This window comes from Sus scrofa, chromosome X, assembly GCF_054392235.1.
Source record: "Sus scrofa isolate SSC_HxYL_T2T_F1_AM1 chromosome X, Sscrofa_HxYL_maternal_Yorkshire_Landrace_v2.0, whole genome shotgun sequence".
Lineage (NCBI taxonomy): Eukaryota > Metazoa > Chordata > Mammalia > Artiodactyla > Suidae > Sus > Sus scrofa.
In genome coordinates, this window is record NC_139401.1 from 46,846,392 (window position 1) to 46,863,095 (window position 16,704).

At 56.8% G+C, this 16,704-nt stretch overlaps 2 protein-coding genes across 2 annotated transcripts; one reads left to right on the forward strand and one right to left on the reverse strand.

The window, feature by feature from the left end:
- Positions 1-845: 845 nt before the first annotated feature.
- Positions 846-3,791, forward strand: PLP2 (proteolipid protein 2). The gene is made up of 5 exons (NM_001244435.1): positions 846-1,107; positions 2,197-2,349; positions 2,444-2,539; positions 3,077-3,167; positions 3,392-3,791. Exons 1-5 carry the CDS (start codon positions 1,012-1,014, stop codon positions 3,412-3,414), a joined length of 459 nt encoding a protein of 152 aa, NP_001231364.1. The 5' UTR covers positions 846-1,011; the 3' UTR covers positions 3,415-3,791.
- PRICKLE3 (prickle planar cell polarity protein 3) lies at positions 3,744-15,840 on the reverse strand. The gene is made up of 9 exons (XM_003135080.5): positions 15,704-15,840; positions 14,276-14,361; positions 13,028-13,211; positions 9,529-9,642; positions 8,502-8,639; positions 6,999-7,202; positions 6,713-6,899; positions 5,225-5,524; positions 3,744-4,610 (listed from the first exon to the last, which is right to left on the reverse strand). Exons 1-9 carry the CDS (start codon positions 15,743-15,745, stop codon positions 3,997-3,999), a joined length of 1,869 nt encoding a protein of 622 aa, XP_003135128.1. The 5' UTR covers positions 15,746-15,840; the 3' UTR covers positions 3,744-3,996.
- Between the last annotated feature and the right edge of the window lie 864 nt (positions 15,841-16,704).

Sequence of the window (16,704 nt, forward strand, 5' to 3'; positions counted from 1 at the left end):
TGGGCTGACAGACCCTTTACTTAGAAGCAGGAAACAGAAGCTCAGCACTTAGGGCCAAGACCTCCCCAGAATTGCAGAACAGAGAATCATATCTTGGGCTCTGACACTATTAAAAAAGTCCACCCTCATCTACTCAGCAGCGTGATGCTCCACAGGCTCTGTTCTCTCTCTGTCTCGGGTCTGTGCACTGGCGAGGTCCCATTCCCATTGCTACTAAGAGGTTTATTCCACCGTCTATGACCTTTTGTCCACAATTCCAAAATCCAAAAAAACTCCAGAGACCCACAGTTTTCCCACAAAGTTGGGCACCATTTGGTTCATTTGGTTACAAAACTTGACTTAACCAGGAGTGATTTTTGGTCCTGGCTTATCCCACTTGCTGTGAACGGCCACACCATTCCATGAGGAAATAACGTGTTTGTTTGTTAGTTTTTAACCGGGCAGTCTCAGACACCGCTGAGAAAAGTCATATATCTTATATGCACTGGGAAAACTCTCTAAACCCCGAAATATGCTGAATTCTGAAAACGGACCTGAATTTAACCCTGGCTTTGGCCCTTTTTCCAGCTAAGGAAACTGAGGCACTCCCTCCCCAAAGCCAAAACATTTCTGAGTTGAGGCAGCCCCAGGCACATTTGTATTCTAAAAACGGGAAGGGTCGTCTCCTTTCAACACACGTTACGAGGAACTGCCGAGCCTCAGAAGCTGGTAGTTCCCCCCCCCGCCGCCCGAGATGGGGCGCCCCGGGGCGGGGTGGGGGGCGCTGTGCGCTGTGCGCTGGGCAAGGAGAATCCTTGGCGGGCGGGGCGAGGGGCTTCCGGGGCGGCAGCCACCTGGCCCAGCCCGCTCCGGCCCCGCCCGCTTCTGCTCCGCGCGGTGATTCACTCCCTCCTTCGCCCCGGGGCCCCCTTCCCGGCCAGACGGCGGGGAAGACGGTTGGGTGTGCAGCGTCCTCGAACCCGCAAGCAAGCGAGCAGCTCCTCGGCGCCCTTCGGGACTCAGGTCCACGCCATGGCGGATTCCGAGCGCCTCTCGGCCCCGGGCTGCTGGGCCGCCTGCACCAACTTCTCGCGCACCCGAAAGGGATTTGTCCTGTTGGCTGAGATTGTAAGTGTCCTGGGACTGGCTGGTGGGCAAAGGCGGGTGGAGTGGCTGGATCACGCGGACTGGGGCAGCCCCGGGGGAGGCAGGCTCGCGGCCGCGGGTGATCGGCAGTGGGGCGCGGGGTGGGTGGGTCGGTGACGGAGGCCCGAAACCAGGGGCACATGCAGGGCGAGTCAGTGAGGTTTGGAGAAGGTGGTCGGCAGCTGCTGGCCCATGGAGTCAGGCACGAGGCCCACAGGGCATACGGGCGACCCCGCGGAAGGAGACCCCGTAGATTCATTAGTGGACTCATAGAAGGGGTTCCCGGGGCTGGGTGGTGGGGGATCCTCCCGTGGCAGGGCGTGGCGCGGCCTGGGCAGTGGCGGGCGGGCTGGCAGAGCGCCCAGGGGCGGGACCTGTTGGGGTGGGGCCCCCGCGCGCGCTTGTCCCGCGGGGCAGGGCCACCCGTCCTACCCCAGTTCTTCCTCGCTCCTCTGTGACGGGGCGGGAGGTCCTTAGCTATTGGGGCCGCTCGGGAGCCTCGGTTTCCCACCCCCGGCAAAGGGGGTGCCTCCTTTGAGTCGCTCGTAAAAGAGGTGCGGCGCCTTTAACAGAGCCCTGCCCCTCCGGTGTCACTCGCACCGATTCCCAAAGGGGTTGCCCGGGGAACCGCACGTCCCGCCCCGTCAAAGCCCTGAAGCTGGCGCCAGCAGCGCTCACAAAAACCACCTGAAGGCACCACTCCCCTTGGGCTATCCTAGAAGGGAAAAGAGGGGAAACTGAGGCACCCAACCCTACCCCTCCCTAGCTAGGTGACCCTGGATAAGTTACCTCGTGTCTCTCTGTTCCTCTCTTTTCTCATCTATGACATAAAGGTATTAATAATAGTACCTGGCTCATTAGGTTGTTGCGATGATTGAGGGAATTAATACCTGTACAGCTCTTAGAACAATATCCCAAACACAGTATGCACACATTAAGTGTTTAGCTATTGGTCATCTTCCCAGTCCTGGTGGGCATCTGAGTTTGAGACCCTCCCCACCCCCAATTTAAACCCACGCCCTCAGCCCTTGGAGTCGATCGATCGAAGCCCCCTTTCGCCTATCTTTCCAGGTAGTGTGCCTGGTGATTCTGATCTGCTTCAGTGCCGCGACGTCAGGATTCTCTTTCCTGTCGGTGATAGAGATGATCTTTGCTGCTGTCTTCTTTGTCATCTACATGTGTGACCTGCACACCAAGATACAAATCATCAACTGGCCTTGGAGTGTGAGAAAGGGGCCACAATGACCAGGCTAGGGAGGGGCTTGGGGAGGGGGGGGATTTTGAATGCTGACTTTCCTCTTCTCCCTGCCCTTCACAGGATTTCTTCCGAACCCTCATAGCAGCCATCCTCTACCTGATCACCTCCATCCTTGTGCTCGTGGAGGGAGGACACAGCTCCAAAATTGCCGCAGGGGTAAAGGCTGTGGCTCTGAAGCACTGGGAGAGGGGTTTGAGGCTCCCGGGGCCATTTGTGTCTCTGCTTCTGTCAGAAAGTGTGTGACCCACAGGAGGTCACACCTGTCCTCAGGGCCTCCTGCAGAAAAGGCTGACTCAGGTCCTGGTTTTCCTCCCCCAAGTGTCATTGGCAATAAAGGGCCACAATTTGTCCAACACAGGGACTTGTGTGGGAAGCACAATGAGACGGCCCCTTTGTCAATACACTAGACTACCATCTGCTAGAGCTTTGTCTCCGTGTACAGTATGAATGGGGCCGCCTATATATGGGGCCACTCTGTGGCTGCACTGTGTTGAGAGGTACTAGGAAGGGGGAGGGTGGGGGTAGAGACTCATCTCTGGCCTTTCCCTGGGGCTCTCTGACTTCTCAACCTGGGGCTTTAGTCATCATCCCTGCGTGGGGTAGTCATTGAAGGTGGTAGGTACAAGGAAGTAAAAGAATGAGGAGTGTGACCTGCCCTAATCCAACCCACCTCCTTCTCATCACCCTCTCCAGGTACTGGGCCTACTGGCTGCATGCTTGTTTGGCTACGATGCCTACATTACTTTCCCCTTGAGGCAGCAAAGACATACAGCAGCCCCTACTGGTAAGTGTGTGGGTGTGTTGGGGGGGGGGGGCGGTGTGGTTAAGGGGACTGAGAAAGCAAGAGGTCTTCCAAGAGCACGAATGCGAACTCTGTCCCTTCTTGGTACTCAAGGCTTTAGTGCCAAAAAGTACCATAAGCTTCAGTATACTTATCGGTAAAATGGGCGTCTTAAAATCTGTAACAGGAACCTGCCAATGCTGTTTCTCTCTTCTCCTCATTTGTAGACCCTGCAGATGGCCCCGTGTAGGTGAACTCCCTTCGCGTGTCTCAGCAACCTGCAAATAACACCTCCATCGCAATAACTCCTTCCCGCCCCTACTGAAAGTGCCTTTACCGGGAGACCATGCCTTCCAGCCTGCCAATCAACCCTCCTGGGCGTGGCCACCCTTATGGGTCCGCCTAGGTCCACCTTCCTTCTGCAGTATCCAGAGACGCTAGTTCTGCCTGGACAATGCCCCCACCTAAAGCCACAGATTTCAGACTCCAGGCCCCAGGTTGTGACCCTCTCCAAATAACCTTTTCTGTGTGTGTTGGGTGGGAGGGGTTCCATGGAGGAATAAATACATAATAACCAGATTGTTAGAACATATGAGAATGAATAAATTAAGCCTTTGATCAAACGTAGATAAATCTCAAGCATCATCAGGAAGGGGGGAAAATTAGGCTGGAGCAAGGAAGTAAAGAAGCCAGGTCTGTTTTACAACAAATATTAAATTACTTCAGTAATACAAACAGGAGGGAGGAAGGAAGGGGATTTATGACTGAAGTTGGGGGGGGGTCGTCATCGACACTGACTTGAGAATGGAGACCCCCCTGGACTGTCTCTCCTTCAAGCTACGATGCAGTTCTTGTCCCTGGCCTGGCGAGACATCCCTGGGCGCGAGGTCCCGGGGAGCTGTGGAGATGGGGAGTTGGGGGTCTCAGCTGCAGTGTCCCGAGCAGGCACAGACCGGCACAGGTGTGGGGGCAGCGGGATGCGTTCCCCCAGGAAGAAGCCGTCGTCCTCTGAGGACTCGGAACTGGGGCTGGTGGACGAGCTGGAGCAAGAGCCTGAGTCTGACCCTGATCCTGAGTCACATTGATGGTGGCGACGTCTGCTCGAGTGGCGGCGGTGATGGTGATGGTGGTGGTGGTGATGATGATGGTGGTGGTGGCGGCGGTGGCGGCGGCGGGTGGGGGCCCTGGGCGGGGGACTGCGCGGCCTGCGGCGCTGGGCTGGGGGCGCACTCAGGGTCCGCCGTGGGCCTCCGTCAGACACCAGAGGGTCGCGGAAGCTGACGCGCGGGGCGCTCTGGCGACCGAAGGCTCCATCTTCCGGATGCGGGTCTGGCTGGCCGGGAGGCCCTGAGGGTGGTTCGGGGGCACTGCGGAGCCCCAGTTCGGGCATGGAGTGGCGGTGGGGGGCCCCTCTCAGAAAGCGGGCGGGCTCCTCCGGGCCTGCAGCTGGAAAAGAGAGAGATGGAGGGACTCCCTGTATCTCCCCCCCTACCCCCGACGCCCAGGGGAAGCCTTTGGAAGGGCCTTCTCTCTCCTTTCCCCCATCAGGACTGGGAAAGCGGGGGCCGGCGTCGGAGCAGGGCAGCGGGGAGAGTCCGGGAATTCTGAGGCCCGGGGCAGGCTCTGGGTGGGGAGGAGGAGGTGGTTGAAAGCGGGAGGAGCAGGGCTGGATGGGTGAATGGGGTGTGGCAGGGGTGGGGGCGTGACGTCTGGTGGAAGGGGCGTGGCCAAGGCTGGCGCCGACGTGGTTTGGGATGGAATGGGGGCGGAGGGCGAGGGGGTCAAAGATTTGGAGGAAAGGAGGTGGAACTTGGGCTCAAGCTGGGACAAGTGGAGGTAGGGGAAGGGCCCTGTACAGAAATGGGGCGGAACCAGGGTTCGCGTAGGGGTGTCGTCTGGGACGGAGACCAAGCCTGGAATGGTTTGGGGGCGGAGTCAGGGCTGAGGTGGGGGCGGGGCCAGGGATGCTGCAGGTGAAGGACCCGAAGGAGTCAAGGGGAGGGGACAGGGTTGAGTCGGGGGCACTGGAATGGCTGGGCATGGTTCGAGGATTAGCTCACCAGACGCTGGCTCAGTGCTGGTGCCTTTGGTGGTGGTCTCAGAGGCCCCCTCCACAGCAGAGAAGGAGGCTGTGGAGGCCGCGAGAGGTGTGGAGACGGTGCCTGCGCTCCAGCTGCGGCGGCCGGGCCCGGGAGCTGTGGGCTCAGACCCCAGGCTGCAGGCTCGAGAGCAGAAGATGAGACCACGACGCGGCAGGAATGGGCGGCCCAGGAGGGCTCGCCCACAGCGACTACAGCAGAAGCAGCGGTCTGAGGCATGCCAGTGCTGGCCCTCATAAGCCATCTGGCCCTGGTCTAGGCCTGCCGGGATGGACACGAGGAAGAAAACTGAGGCAGAGCCCCCAGGCACAGTCCCAACTCCTCCTGAATGGGGGCCCTTCTTGGGAAGAGGCAGGAAATCGGAGGCAGGGTACCCAGAGATGCCCTCTCTCCCCGCCTCTCCAGAATGGGTCCCTTCTCTGGAGAAAGCAGAAAACTCAAGGTTTTGTTCTCACCCCAGGGTTCCTCATCCTCCTTCCCTCCTGGAAACTGGCTGATAAACGTCTCTCTTGCCTCCCTTTCTTCCCCCACCCGGGGCGGGGGGTGGGGGGAGGCTTCCAGTGTGGGGGTGGGGCCCTGGACTCTAAGATGTGGGTCAGGCTTTGACATATAAGAGGTGGAAGGAGAGTGGAAGGTGGGCCTGAAGAACAGGCCCGGGTGGCAGTGGCAGGGCATAGTAGGAAGGGCATGGCATTGATGGGAAGGGAATGGGTTTTAGAGGGTAGGGCCTGGGTTAGAAGGTAGGGTTTACCTAGGCTGATGGAGGAGGGTCTTAGAGAATAAGGCATAGCTTGGAGTAGGGGCTAGGCTGAGAGGGTAGGAGGGTAGCTTTGGGGGGCTAGGAATTAGAGGGCACTCTGGAGGTGGGCCTAGATGTCTAGTGGTGCCTAGTGTTGGGTAGGTGGCATTTAGAAGTTATGGCATGGGAGTTCCCGTCGTGGCGCAGTGGTTAACGAATCCGACTAGGAACCATGAGGTTGCGGGTTCGGTCCCTGGCCTTGCTCAGTGGGTTAACGATCCGGCGTTGCCGTGAGCTGTGGTGTAGGTTGCAGACGCGGCTCGGATCCCGCGTTGCTGTGGCTCTGGCGTCGGCCGGTGGCTACAGCTCCGATTCAACCCCTAGCCTGGGAACCTCCATATGCCGCGGGAGCGGCCCAAGAAATAGCAACAACAACAACAATAATGCCGAGGGAGCGGCCCAAGAAATAGCAACAACAATAATAACAACAACAAAAAGACAAAAAAAAAAAAAAAAAAAAAAGAAGTTATGGCATGAAGGGGGACATTGGTAATGGGGTCGCAGTGAAGGGTATAGGGCTGTGGTTCTGGGGCTAGACTTAAAATATGGGGTCTAACGAGAGATGGGGCCTGGAAGATAGGAGGAATCCTGGGGGTGGGGCTGTGATCCAGCTGTCTATCCATCCCCCCTCCAGACCCATGTTCACCCACCAATGTGCTCCCCACAGCCATCACAATACTCCGCGTGGCGGGCCTCGTAGCAGGCGCAGCAGTGGGGGCGGCTCTGACGCATGACATAGCGCTGGCCTCCTAGCGACGCTTCACACTCGAAGCAGCAGAAGTGACCCATGTGCCAATGCCGGCCCTCAGCCTCCGTGCACTCAGGAGAGAAGATGATCTGGGGGACAGAGGCCATCAGTGGCCATCAGAAGGGCCCACCCCTGGCCTTGCCCCCCACTCCATTCGCACCCCCGGGAGAGGAGGGAGAGGCACGAACCTCATCACAGGCTTGGCAGCGGGGGCGCAGGCGTTCGGCATGGTGGCGACCACAGTAGACCTTGCCGGCGTGGTAGAAGTAGATGAGGTCCACCAGCAGCTCCCGGCACGTGGAGCACACGAAGCACTGGGGGTGCCAGCAGGCACCCAGGCCGGCACGGCTGGCAAACACAGCGATGTCCCCGCCTCCAATCTGCTTCCCGCACTGCCAAATGACAGATGGACGCCGTCACCATTACCAAGATGATCAGATGGATGGGGGTCAGCCATAGCGTGTCACACTGAGGCCTTTCCCCATGGCCTCTGTGACCAACCCCATTCTGGGGGTGACGTTGAGACAAGGCCCTGCCTACATGACCAGGGGTGGGGTTGGGAGAAAGTCCCTAGAAAGTCACCCTGTTCCTGGAAACCACAGAGACAGGCCCTATTCCTCCTGAATGGCCTTAAAGGAAAGTCTTGCCTTTAAGGCGTTGGGGACATAGAGACAGGCCAGGCCCAGTTGGGGGAGTTTAATAAGAGACCTCACATAACAGTAAGATCTAAAGTCTGGCTCCGCCCACAGGGTTTGGGGCTTACAGACAAATCCCAACCATGACCCAGCTCTCGAGACAGGCCCTGTCACTGTGCCTTGGCTTTTTTTTTTTTTTTTTTAAAGGCCACACCTATGGCATATGGAAGTTCCCAGGCTAGGGGTTGAATCGGAGCTGCAGCTGCCGGCATAGGCCACAGCCACAGCAACGCCAGATCCCTACCCCAATGATCAAGGCCAAGGATCAACCCCCAATCTGCAACTTCACGGTTCCTATTCGGATTCGTTTCCACTGTGCCACAACGGGAACTCCTGTGGGCTGGTTCTTAAAGACAAGTCTGGATCAAAAGAGGACCAGATAGCCCACACACCATATGCACGGCCTGAAAGGGAGGAAACTAATAGATAAGATCTACTAGGGCCTCTATTTTTTTTTTCTTTTTTTTTGCCTTTTGGGGCTGCACCGTGGCATATGGAGGTTCCCAGGCTAGGGAGCCAATCAGAGCTACAGCTGCCAGCCTGCACCACAGCCACAGCAATGTGGGGTGGGATCTGAGCTGTGCAGCATCTGTGACCTACACCACAGCTCACGGCAATGCCAGATTCTAAACCCACTGAGCAAGACCAGGGATTGAACCTAAAACCTCATGGTTACTAGCGGATTCGTTTACACTGTGCCACAACGGGAATTCCTACTAGGGCCTCTTTACAGGTAGACCAAACCTAACAGTGGGATCTAAGGGCACCCCCCCCGCCACCCCCGTCCACCAGGGGGGCCCTAGAGACAGACCTCGCTGGCCAGGGAGGCCTTAGAGAAGGTCCCACCTAATAATAAAACACAAGGGAAAGACACTAGACAGACCACCAGGGCTCAAGCGACAGGCCTCACCTTCCAGGGGCTGTAGAGACGGACCCTGCCCCCCAGGGCTTAGAGCAAAGGCACTGCCCCCTTCCCTGAGGCCCTCCATGGCTCACCTCCTCGCAGATGGCCCCAGTGATGGTCACGGGGAAGATGCGAACAGTACCACGTCCCAGATTCTCCCGCTTCCGCTGCTGGCTGAAGGCTCGGAGCTCTTTCTTCTCCTCCTCTTCCAAGGCTGTGCAGTACTGTACCTGGGGTAGTGCGGTCTTCCAGGCTCCTCCCTGATGCCTGCCCCCACCTCCCCCACCCCCAGGACCCTCTTCCCAATTTCATCCACGCTCAAATAAGTTTCCTTGTAATTTTTTTTTTCTTTTTGGCCATTTCTAGGGCTGCTCCCGCAGCATATGAAGGTTCCCAGGCTAGGGGTCTAATCGGAGCTGTAGCCACCGGCCGACACCAGAGCCACAGCAACGCAGGATCCAAGCCTCGTCTGCGACCTACAACACAGCTCACGGCAACGCCGGATCTTTAACCCACTAAGTGAGGCCAGGGATCGAACCCGCAACCTCATGGTTCCCAGTCAGATTCGTTTTTGCTAAGCCATGACGGTAACTCCCAATAAGTTTCCTTGTAAGCCCTTCCCTTATTCAAGATGGTGCTTCCTGTCTGAAATACTCCCCCCACCCTTTAACCTATCTCCCAAGACCCAGCTGCGGTTTTGCCAAGGAATATCCCCTGATTGGCTGTCCACACTGGTCGCCTCAGATCAGCTCACCTTTCCTCCTCTGCCCCTTACCTTTTTTTTTTTTTCCTTTTTAGGGCCACCCCCAAGGCATATGGAGATCCCCAGGCTAGGGGTAGAATCGTAGCTACAGCTGCTAGCCTACACCACAGCCACAGCAACGCGCCAGATCCAAGCCACGTCTGCAACCTACACCACAGCTCATGGCGACGCCGGATCCTTAACCCCCTGAGCAAGGCCAGGGATTGAACCTGCAACCTCATGGTTCCTAGTTAGATTCATTTCCACTGAGCCACAACAGGAACTCCTGCCCCTGCTCCTTTCGTTCCAGCTGCCCAGCATCTATCCAGGCTGCGCCCCTCTACTGGGTCTGCCCTTCCCAGCTCCTCTCTCCTCACCTCACTGTCGTGTGGGGGCAGCTGGTGCAACAGCTGCTTGATCCTGTATTTCTCCCCAGGACTGTTGACATAGGGGACCTTGTCCTCTGGGAGGCAGCTGAAAAATTGGTACACCTGGGAGGACATGGAAATGGAAGAAAACAATTGAGACTAGGGGTGAGACAAGATGCAGAGGGATTGGGGGGTCCCTACTTCTCTGAGAAAATGAAAGTCATCAGGAGGGAATTTAAAATGACCCCAGGCCATTTCTGCCACCTCCCCCCGCCAAATGCTGAGGGTTCCCTCATGCCGTGACCCCACGTTTCCCTCTGGCGACTTTTCTTTCTTTTTTTGTCTTTTTAGGGCCGCAACCACAGCATATGGAGGTTCCCAGGCTAGGGGTCTAATCGGAGCTGTAGACTCTGGCCTATGCCAGAGCCACAGCAACACCAGACCCGAGCCGAGTTTGTGACCTACACCACAGCTCACAGCAACACCGGATCCTTAACTCACTGAGCAAGGCCAGGGATCAAACCTACAACCTCATGGTTCCTAGTCGGATTCGTTTCCACTGTACCACGATGGGAGCTCCATATATCTTTTCGGATGGTTTTGAAAACCTAGGCAGAACACTTTTTGACATAAATTGTAGAAATACCTTTTTTTTTCGCTTTTTAGGGTTGCACCCACAGCATATGGAGGTTCCCAGGCTAGGGGTCTAATCGAAGCTATTGCTTCGGCCTACCCCACAGCCACAGCAACGCGGGATCCGAGCCGTGTCTGCAACCTATACCACAGCTCATGGCAACGCCGGATCCTTAACCCACTGAGTGAGGCCAGGAATCGAACCTGAAAACTCATGGTCCCTAGTTGGATTTGTTTCTGCCGCGCCATGATGGGAACTCCGGCTCCTCTTTTCTATTCCCCTTTCCGGCAAAATTTCTCAAAAGAGTCGTGTGCCCTTGCTGTCTCCACTTGGTCTCCAGACCCCATTCCAGTCAGGCCTCCCTGCTCTTTCATCCCTGCCCCGCCCCAAGCTGTTCCTGTCACAGGCAGCAGTGACATCCACATGGCTAAACTCATTGTTCAGGTCTCAGTCTTCATCTAACTTTTTTTTTTTTTTTTGTCTTTTTGCCATTTTCTAGGGCTGCTTCCTGTGGCACATGGAGGTTCCAGGCCAGGGGTCGAATCGGAGCTGCAGCGGCTGGCCTACCCCAGAGCCATAGCAACGCGGGATCTGAGCCACGTCTGCAACCCACACCACAGCTCATGGCAATGCTGGATCCCCAACCCACTGAGCAAGGCCAGGGATCGAACCCTCAACCTCATCGTTCTTAGTCAGATTTGTTAACCACTGAGCCACGACCAGAACTCCAGTCTTCATCCAACTTGACTTGCTAGTAGCACTGGACGCAGTTCATCCCCTCACTCTTCCTGGAAACACTGTTCCTTGAGCTTCCAGACCACCACATGCTCCTGGCTTCATTTCCTTCTACCTCATTGACTGCCTCTTCTCTGCCCCTCTTTTGGTTCCTCCTCAACCAGCCGACCCCTAAAGGTGGGAGGGTCCCCAGGCTCAGTCCCTGGTCCTCTTGCCACTGTCTACCTTCATTCCCTTGGGAATCGCATCCAGCTTCATGGCTATAAATACCTTCTCGTGGCTAATGTCTCTCCAGCACATACCTCCAGCCCTGTGACCTCCTACTTGAGTTCCAGACAATGTGACCACTCAGATGTCCAACCCACATCTCAAACTCTAGATAGCCCAAACCAGATTTATGCACTTAACCTTCAAACTTGCTCCTGCTTTGGCCTGCTGGCATCAGTCAATCCCCGAAGTTATCTTTGACCCCCCCACACCCTTCTCACACACCCACAAGCAAATCCTCTCAGCTCTACTTTCAGTACAACCAGGTGTTCCCATTGTGACTCAGTGGTAATGAATCCAGCTAGTATCCATGAGGATGCAGGTTCGATCCCTGGCCTTGCTTGGGGGGTTAAGGATCCGACATTGCCATGAGCTGTGGTGTAGGTCGCAGACACGGCTCGGATCCTGTGTTTCTGTGGCTGTGGTGTAGGCCGGCAGCTACAGCTCCAATTCGACCCCTAGCCTAAGAGTTTCTATATACTGTGGGTGTATCCACGAGGACCTGGGTTTGATCCCTGGCCTCTCTCAGTGCCTTAAAGATCCAGCATTGCTGTGAGCTGTGGTGTAGAGCTCAGATGCAGCTTGGATCCTGTGTTGCTGTGGCTGTGGCTGTGGCCAGCAGCTGCAGCTCTGATTCAACCCCTAGCCTGGAAATTTCCATATGCCAGAGGTGCGGCCCTAAAACAAACAAACAAACAAAAAAAAAACCAGACAAAACAGAATCTGATCACAGCTCGCTGCTTCCACTGCCAGTACCCGCATCAATCATCTGGACTACTGCAGTAGCCTCTCTCTCACTGGTCCCCTGCTGTCACTCACTCCGATAGTCCATTTTATACTCAGCAGACAGAGGGATCCTGTGAAATCCTAAGACAAATTACATACCTTCTCTGCTCACAAGCCATTTGTGCCTCCTCCCTCATCCAGAATATTTGTGCCTCCTCCCTCATCCAGAATAGAAGTCAAATTTCTCCCCAAGGCCCCTGTCATCTCTCTGACCTCACGTCCAACCACTCCCCACATTGCTCACTGTGTTCCAGATACACTGGTCTCCTCACTGTTTCTCACACATGCCAAGCACACTCCTGCCTCATGGCCTTTGCATTAGCTCTCCCCCTAGCCTGGATGGTTCTAAGCTTGGATATCTGTGTGGCTCACATCCTCACCTTCAGGAAGCTCAAATATCAGAGGCTGAGCTGGGCACCCTATTCACAATTTTTTTCCCCATTTTTGGCAGCCCCAGGGCATATGGAGCTCCCGGGCCAGGGATTAGATCTGAACTGCAGCCTTGACCTAAGCCACAGCTGCGGCAACGCTGGATCCTTAACCCACTGTGCCAGGCTGGGAATTAAAACCCAAATCCCACAGCTCCCAAGAAGCTGCCAATCCTGTTGTACCTCAGTGAGAGCTCCCCTATTTACAGTTCTAACCTCTCTCTTTCCCCCACTTCTCTGCTCTTTTTATTCCATAGCCCTTACACCATCTGACCTATTTTTACAGGTTTGCTTATTGGCTCTTGCTCCCTTGGGGAATATAACGTCCATGTGCGCAGACATATTTTTGTGTGTTTTGTTCACTGCTGTGTTCTCACTGTCTGGGTGTCTGACGCACCTGAGGTAAGGGGAGGAGTGGAGTGAACAGGCCCCAAGAAACTGGCTCAGTGATGGATAAGGGTTCCTTGCGAGTTGTGGGGAGCTGGGCAACCCCTCCTAGATCACAGAGGGATCAGAGGGTCTTTGAAGTCTAACCACACACCCTAGCATTTCCCTGGAAATGACTTCCCACCTGAGTGGTGTGTGTGTGTGTGTGTGTGTGTGCGTGCGCGCGTGTGCACCCACTAGTGAGCAAGAGTGGCTAGTGGGGTCTGGTCACCTGCTCAGGCTTGAGACCAGGCGGCACCCAGGCGTACTCCTCTGAGGCACAGCCGGAGTCGTCGTCAGAGATGGAGTGGCGCTGGAAGTCTGAGATTAGCCGGCACATGATGCGTTCCAGGTCCACAGGCACTGCGTGCACGGCGTGCTCCTCTCGCGGGCATTTGCAGTGCTGGCAGATCTTTCTGAGCGGTCCACGAAGGGGGTCAATTACTAAGGGATAGCCCACTTGGACCCCCTTGGCATTCCAAGCAGTCCAACTGAGGAGCAGGGACAGGGCCCGAGAGATGGTGCTGAGCGGAGGTGAGGCTGTGAGCCAGATCGCAGTTTGGGAGTGGGCGGGGGCTGTGAGGGGCGGAGCGGAAATCTGGGGGCGTGGCTGTGGGCTGGAGGGTGGGGCTTTGGGCCTAGGACGTGAAGACCACGGCGGCGTGGGGTGGGGACCTCAAGGCCATCTGTGACTTAGGTCAGACTCTCCGGGCAGCCGGCCTGAGGAGGGGCAGGGCTCTGAGTCTGAGAATAGAGTTATAAGTCCAAGGGCTTCCCCTCAGGATTTTGGACACTGTGGGGCTAACTTTCCCTAGGGGCGGACTCCGGCTAGCACAGAGGCTCCGAACCTGTGGGCGGCTGGGGCTCTGAGCCTGTGGGTACGGCTCTGCCTGTGCTATTTTACAAAACTTTTTTTTTTTTTGTCTTTTTACCTTTTCTGGGGCCACTCCGAGGCATATGGAGGTTCCCAGGCTAGGGGTCGAATCGGAGCTGTAGCCGCCGGCCTATACCAGAGCCACAGCAACGCCAGATCCTTAACCCACTGAGCAAGGCCAGGGATCGAACCCGCAACCTCATGGTTCCTAGTCGGATTCGTTAACCACTGAGCCACGACGGGAACTCCCACGAAACGTTTTGAGTACAGGGTTCCACGAAGAGGATAGGACCCTGCATCTAGGGGAGGAGTTCTGAGCCCAAGAAAGGGGGTGGGGGTCAGTAGGCGGTGCTCAGAGCCCGGGACAGACAAGCTCCCTAGAGATGGGACTCGGAAGCCAGGGGAGAACACTTCTGAGGGCGGGACGGTAGAGGGGGCGGAGCTCTCCTGGGAACTGGACAATTGGGAAGGAGTCAGGGGAGGGGCTCTGAATCCGAGCTTTCTTGCCAGACCCGGCTCAAGCCTGGGGGCGTGGCTTGACTTACTCTGGAGGTTCCCCTGAGGGTAGGACCCTGACGAAGGCAAGGCCCTGGGAGAGTCACCTACCTCCAACCGTGCAGCAGGAAGCCGGGACACTGCTCCCTGCAGGAGTTGCAGGGCTGGCCGCGGTCCGGGTCCTCGGCCTCTGGAGGCTGTAGTGGGCGGAGGCACAAGCAGGATCCGGCGAGGTGCGCGGGGGAGGGAGAGGGAAGTCAACGCCCGCCTCTCCACTCCAAGGCCAGCAGCAGCACGCCGGGGCCTGTCCCACCAGGGCAACGCCGGGCAGGCTGGGACAGCGCCCAGAGCGCGGGGGAGGGGGGACACAACCGAGGCGGAGGCGGGGGAGCTGAGGCCACCTCTCTATATGCCCCCCTTTCAGGGAATTCCCCTCCCCAGGCCAGCCTAGGACGCCCCTCACCCAGCCTGACACCTCCCCCAGAACTCAGAGTACTCTCCCCACCAGCACAGAGTACCTAATCTGGGGTGTCTCCTCCCTGGCCTCTTCTGGGCCCCTTCTCCACCTATGAAGCCAGCAGCACTCCAATTCCACAGAGTAGGAGTCTCAGACCCTGTCCTTACTTGGGATAAGTACACAAATCCTGCCCCTCCTTTCAGAAGCTCAAGACCCCCTCCCCCAAATCCCACCTTCACCCTTTCATATCTAAGGACCCGAAACGCTCCTCTAGGATCTCAGGAGGCCCCTGAGCCATTCAGAAACCCACACCCCAAAAAGTCTTCTCTCTTGGATCTGAGGGCTATTCACTCCTTCTCTGGACCACCAAAACCCAGAGCCCACCCAGACAGCCCCTCCAAAGGAAAAAAGAGAAGCCCACCTATCTAGGAAGTCAAAAGCTCCTTGCCTTAGAGTTCCCGTTGTGGCTCAGTGGTAACGAACCCGACCAGGATCCATGAGGACTCGGGTTCCATCCCTGGCCTCACTCAGTGGGTTAAGGATCTGGCGTTGCCATGAGTCGTGGTGCAGGTCGCAGAGGCGGCTCAGATCTGGCGTGGCTGTGGCTGTGGTGTAGGCCAGCAGCCGTAGCTTGGATTTGACCCCCATCCTGGGAACTTCCATATACCTCGGGTGCGGCCCTAAAAAGAAAAAGAAAGAAAGAAAGAAAAAAGCTCCCCTGCTTCATTCAAGCGGAGGCCTGGCAGCCCTCTTGCCCCCAATCCAAACTACCGGACTCTCTTGGTATTTGGGCACCCCAGGAGTGCAGGGCTCCAGGACACAGTCTTCTGGTTCTCAGAATCCCGTCCTATAATTCACTCCAGAGGGGAGGTCCCTGGAGTGCTGATAAAGGTGAGCGCAGAGGTGATAAGGCAGCAAGGGCCACCAGATTTCCTTCCTTCATCCACACGCTTCCAGGCCCTCTGGTCAGGAATCCTGGGGCTGGGGATTCCCGGATCCTCTGTGGAGCACCTCCTCGCTCTCCCTATCCCCTGCTCCGGCTCCTGAGCCTCAGTTTACCCCGACCCCATAATTTCGCTCACCGCGCGCCCAGAGCGGCGCCTCCGGGACCCACGCGCGAACATGGCGCGTCCGGGCAGGGTCAAGCCGGCCGGGCCAGGCGAATGGAATCCTTGTGGCCGTCTGGCCACCGCGCGTCGGGCAGGGGAGCTCGCTGTTCCGTAAACCTGACACCGGCGTGGGAGGAGCGCGCCCAGTAGGGTCCGCCCCTGGGCCTCGCAGTCTCTCCCGGGCCGAGGCGCCCTCTGCCTAGAGGCGAGGGGCTCGCAGCCCGGGAGCGCGGTGCGCGCAAGCTCTTCTGCCCTCCTGCCCCGGCGGGAGCTGGGTCTCTGAAGGCAAGGCCTCCAGAACCCCAAGGTGCCACATGGTGTCTCATACATTCTAGGGCCTGAGGACTTGGAAGTGGCGATCTGACTCCATGGGGTGTACGCTACGGTACTTGGGTATTTGTATTGATGTTTGGAGTGGATTTATTTTGGATGTTTATCCGGGGGATGGGTTAAAGCACCTCGTGGCTCCCTTCCCATTGGTAATGTTCTGAGAATCTCTTTCTCTTGGATGAATGTGGCAAGAATGGTCCTCAACCCCATGGCAGCCCCTGCTGACTCTCCCTCGCCCCCGTCAGAGAGCTAGGTCTTATACCACCACCATCCCCACCACGCCCCAACTCCTATCCCCTTTTATTTTATTTTTTTTTTCAATTTTTTTAAAAGGAAACGCTTTTCTTTCTTTCTTTTTCTTTTTTTTGTTTTTTGCCTTTTTTGTCCTTTCAGGGCCGCACCTTTGGCATATGGAGGTTCCCAGGCTAGGGGTCTAATCGGAGCTGTAGCCACCGGCCTATGCCACAGCCACAGCCACAGCCACGCAGGACCCAAGCCGCGTCTTCAACCTACACCACAGCTCACGGCAACGCCGGATCCTTAACCCACTGAGCGAGGTCAGGGATCGAACCCGCAACCTCATGGTTCCTAGTCGGGTTCGTTTCCGCTGCGCTAGGACGGGAACTCCTCCTATCCCCTTTTAG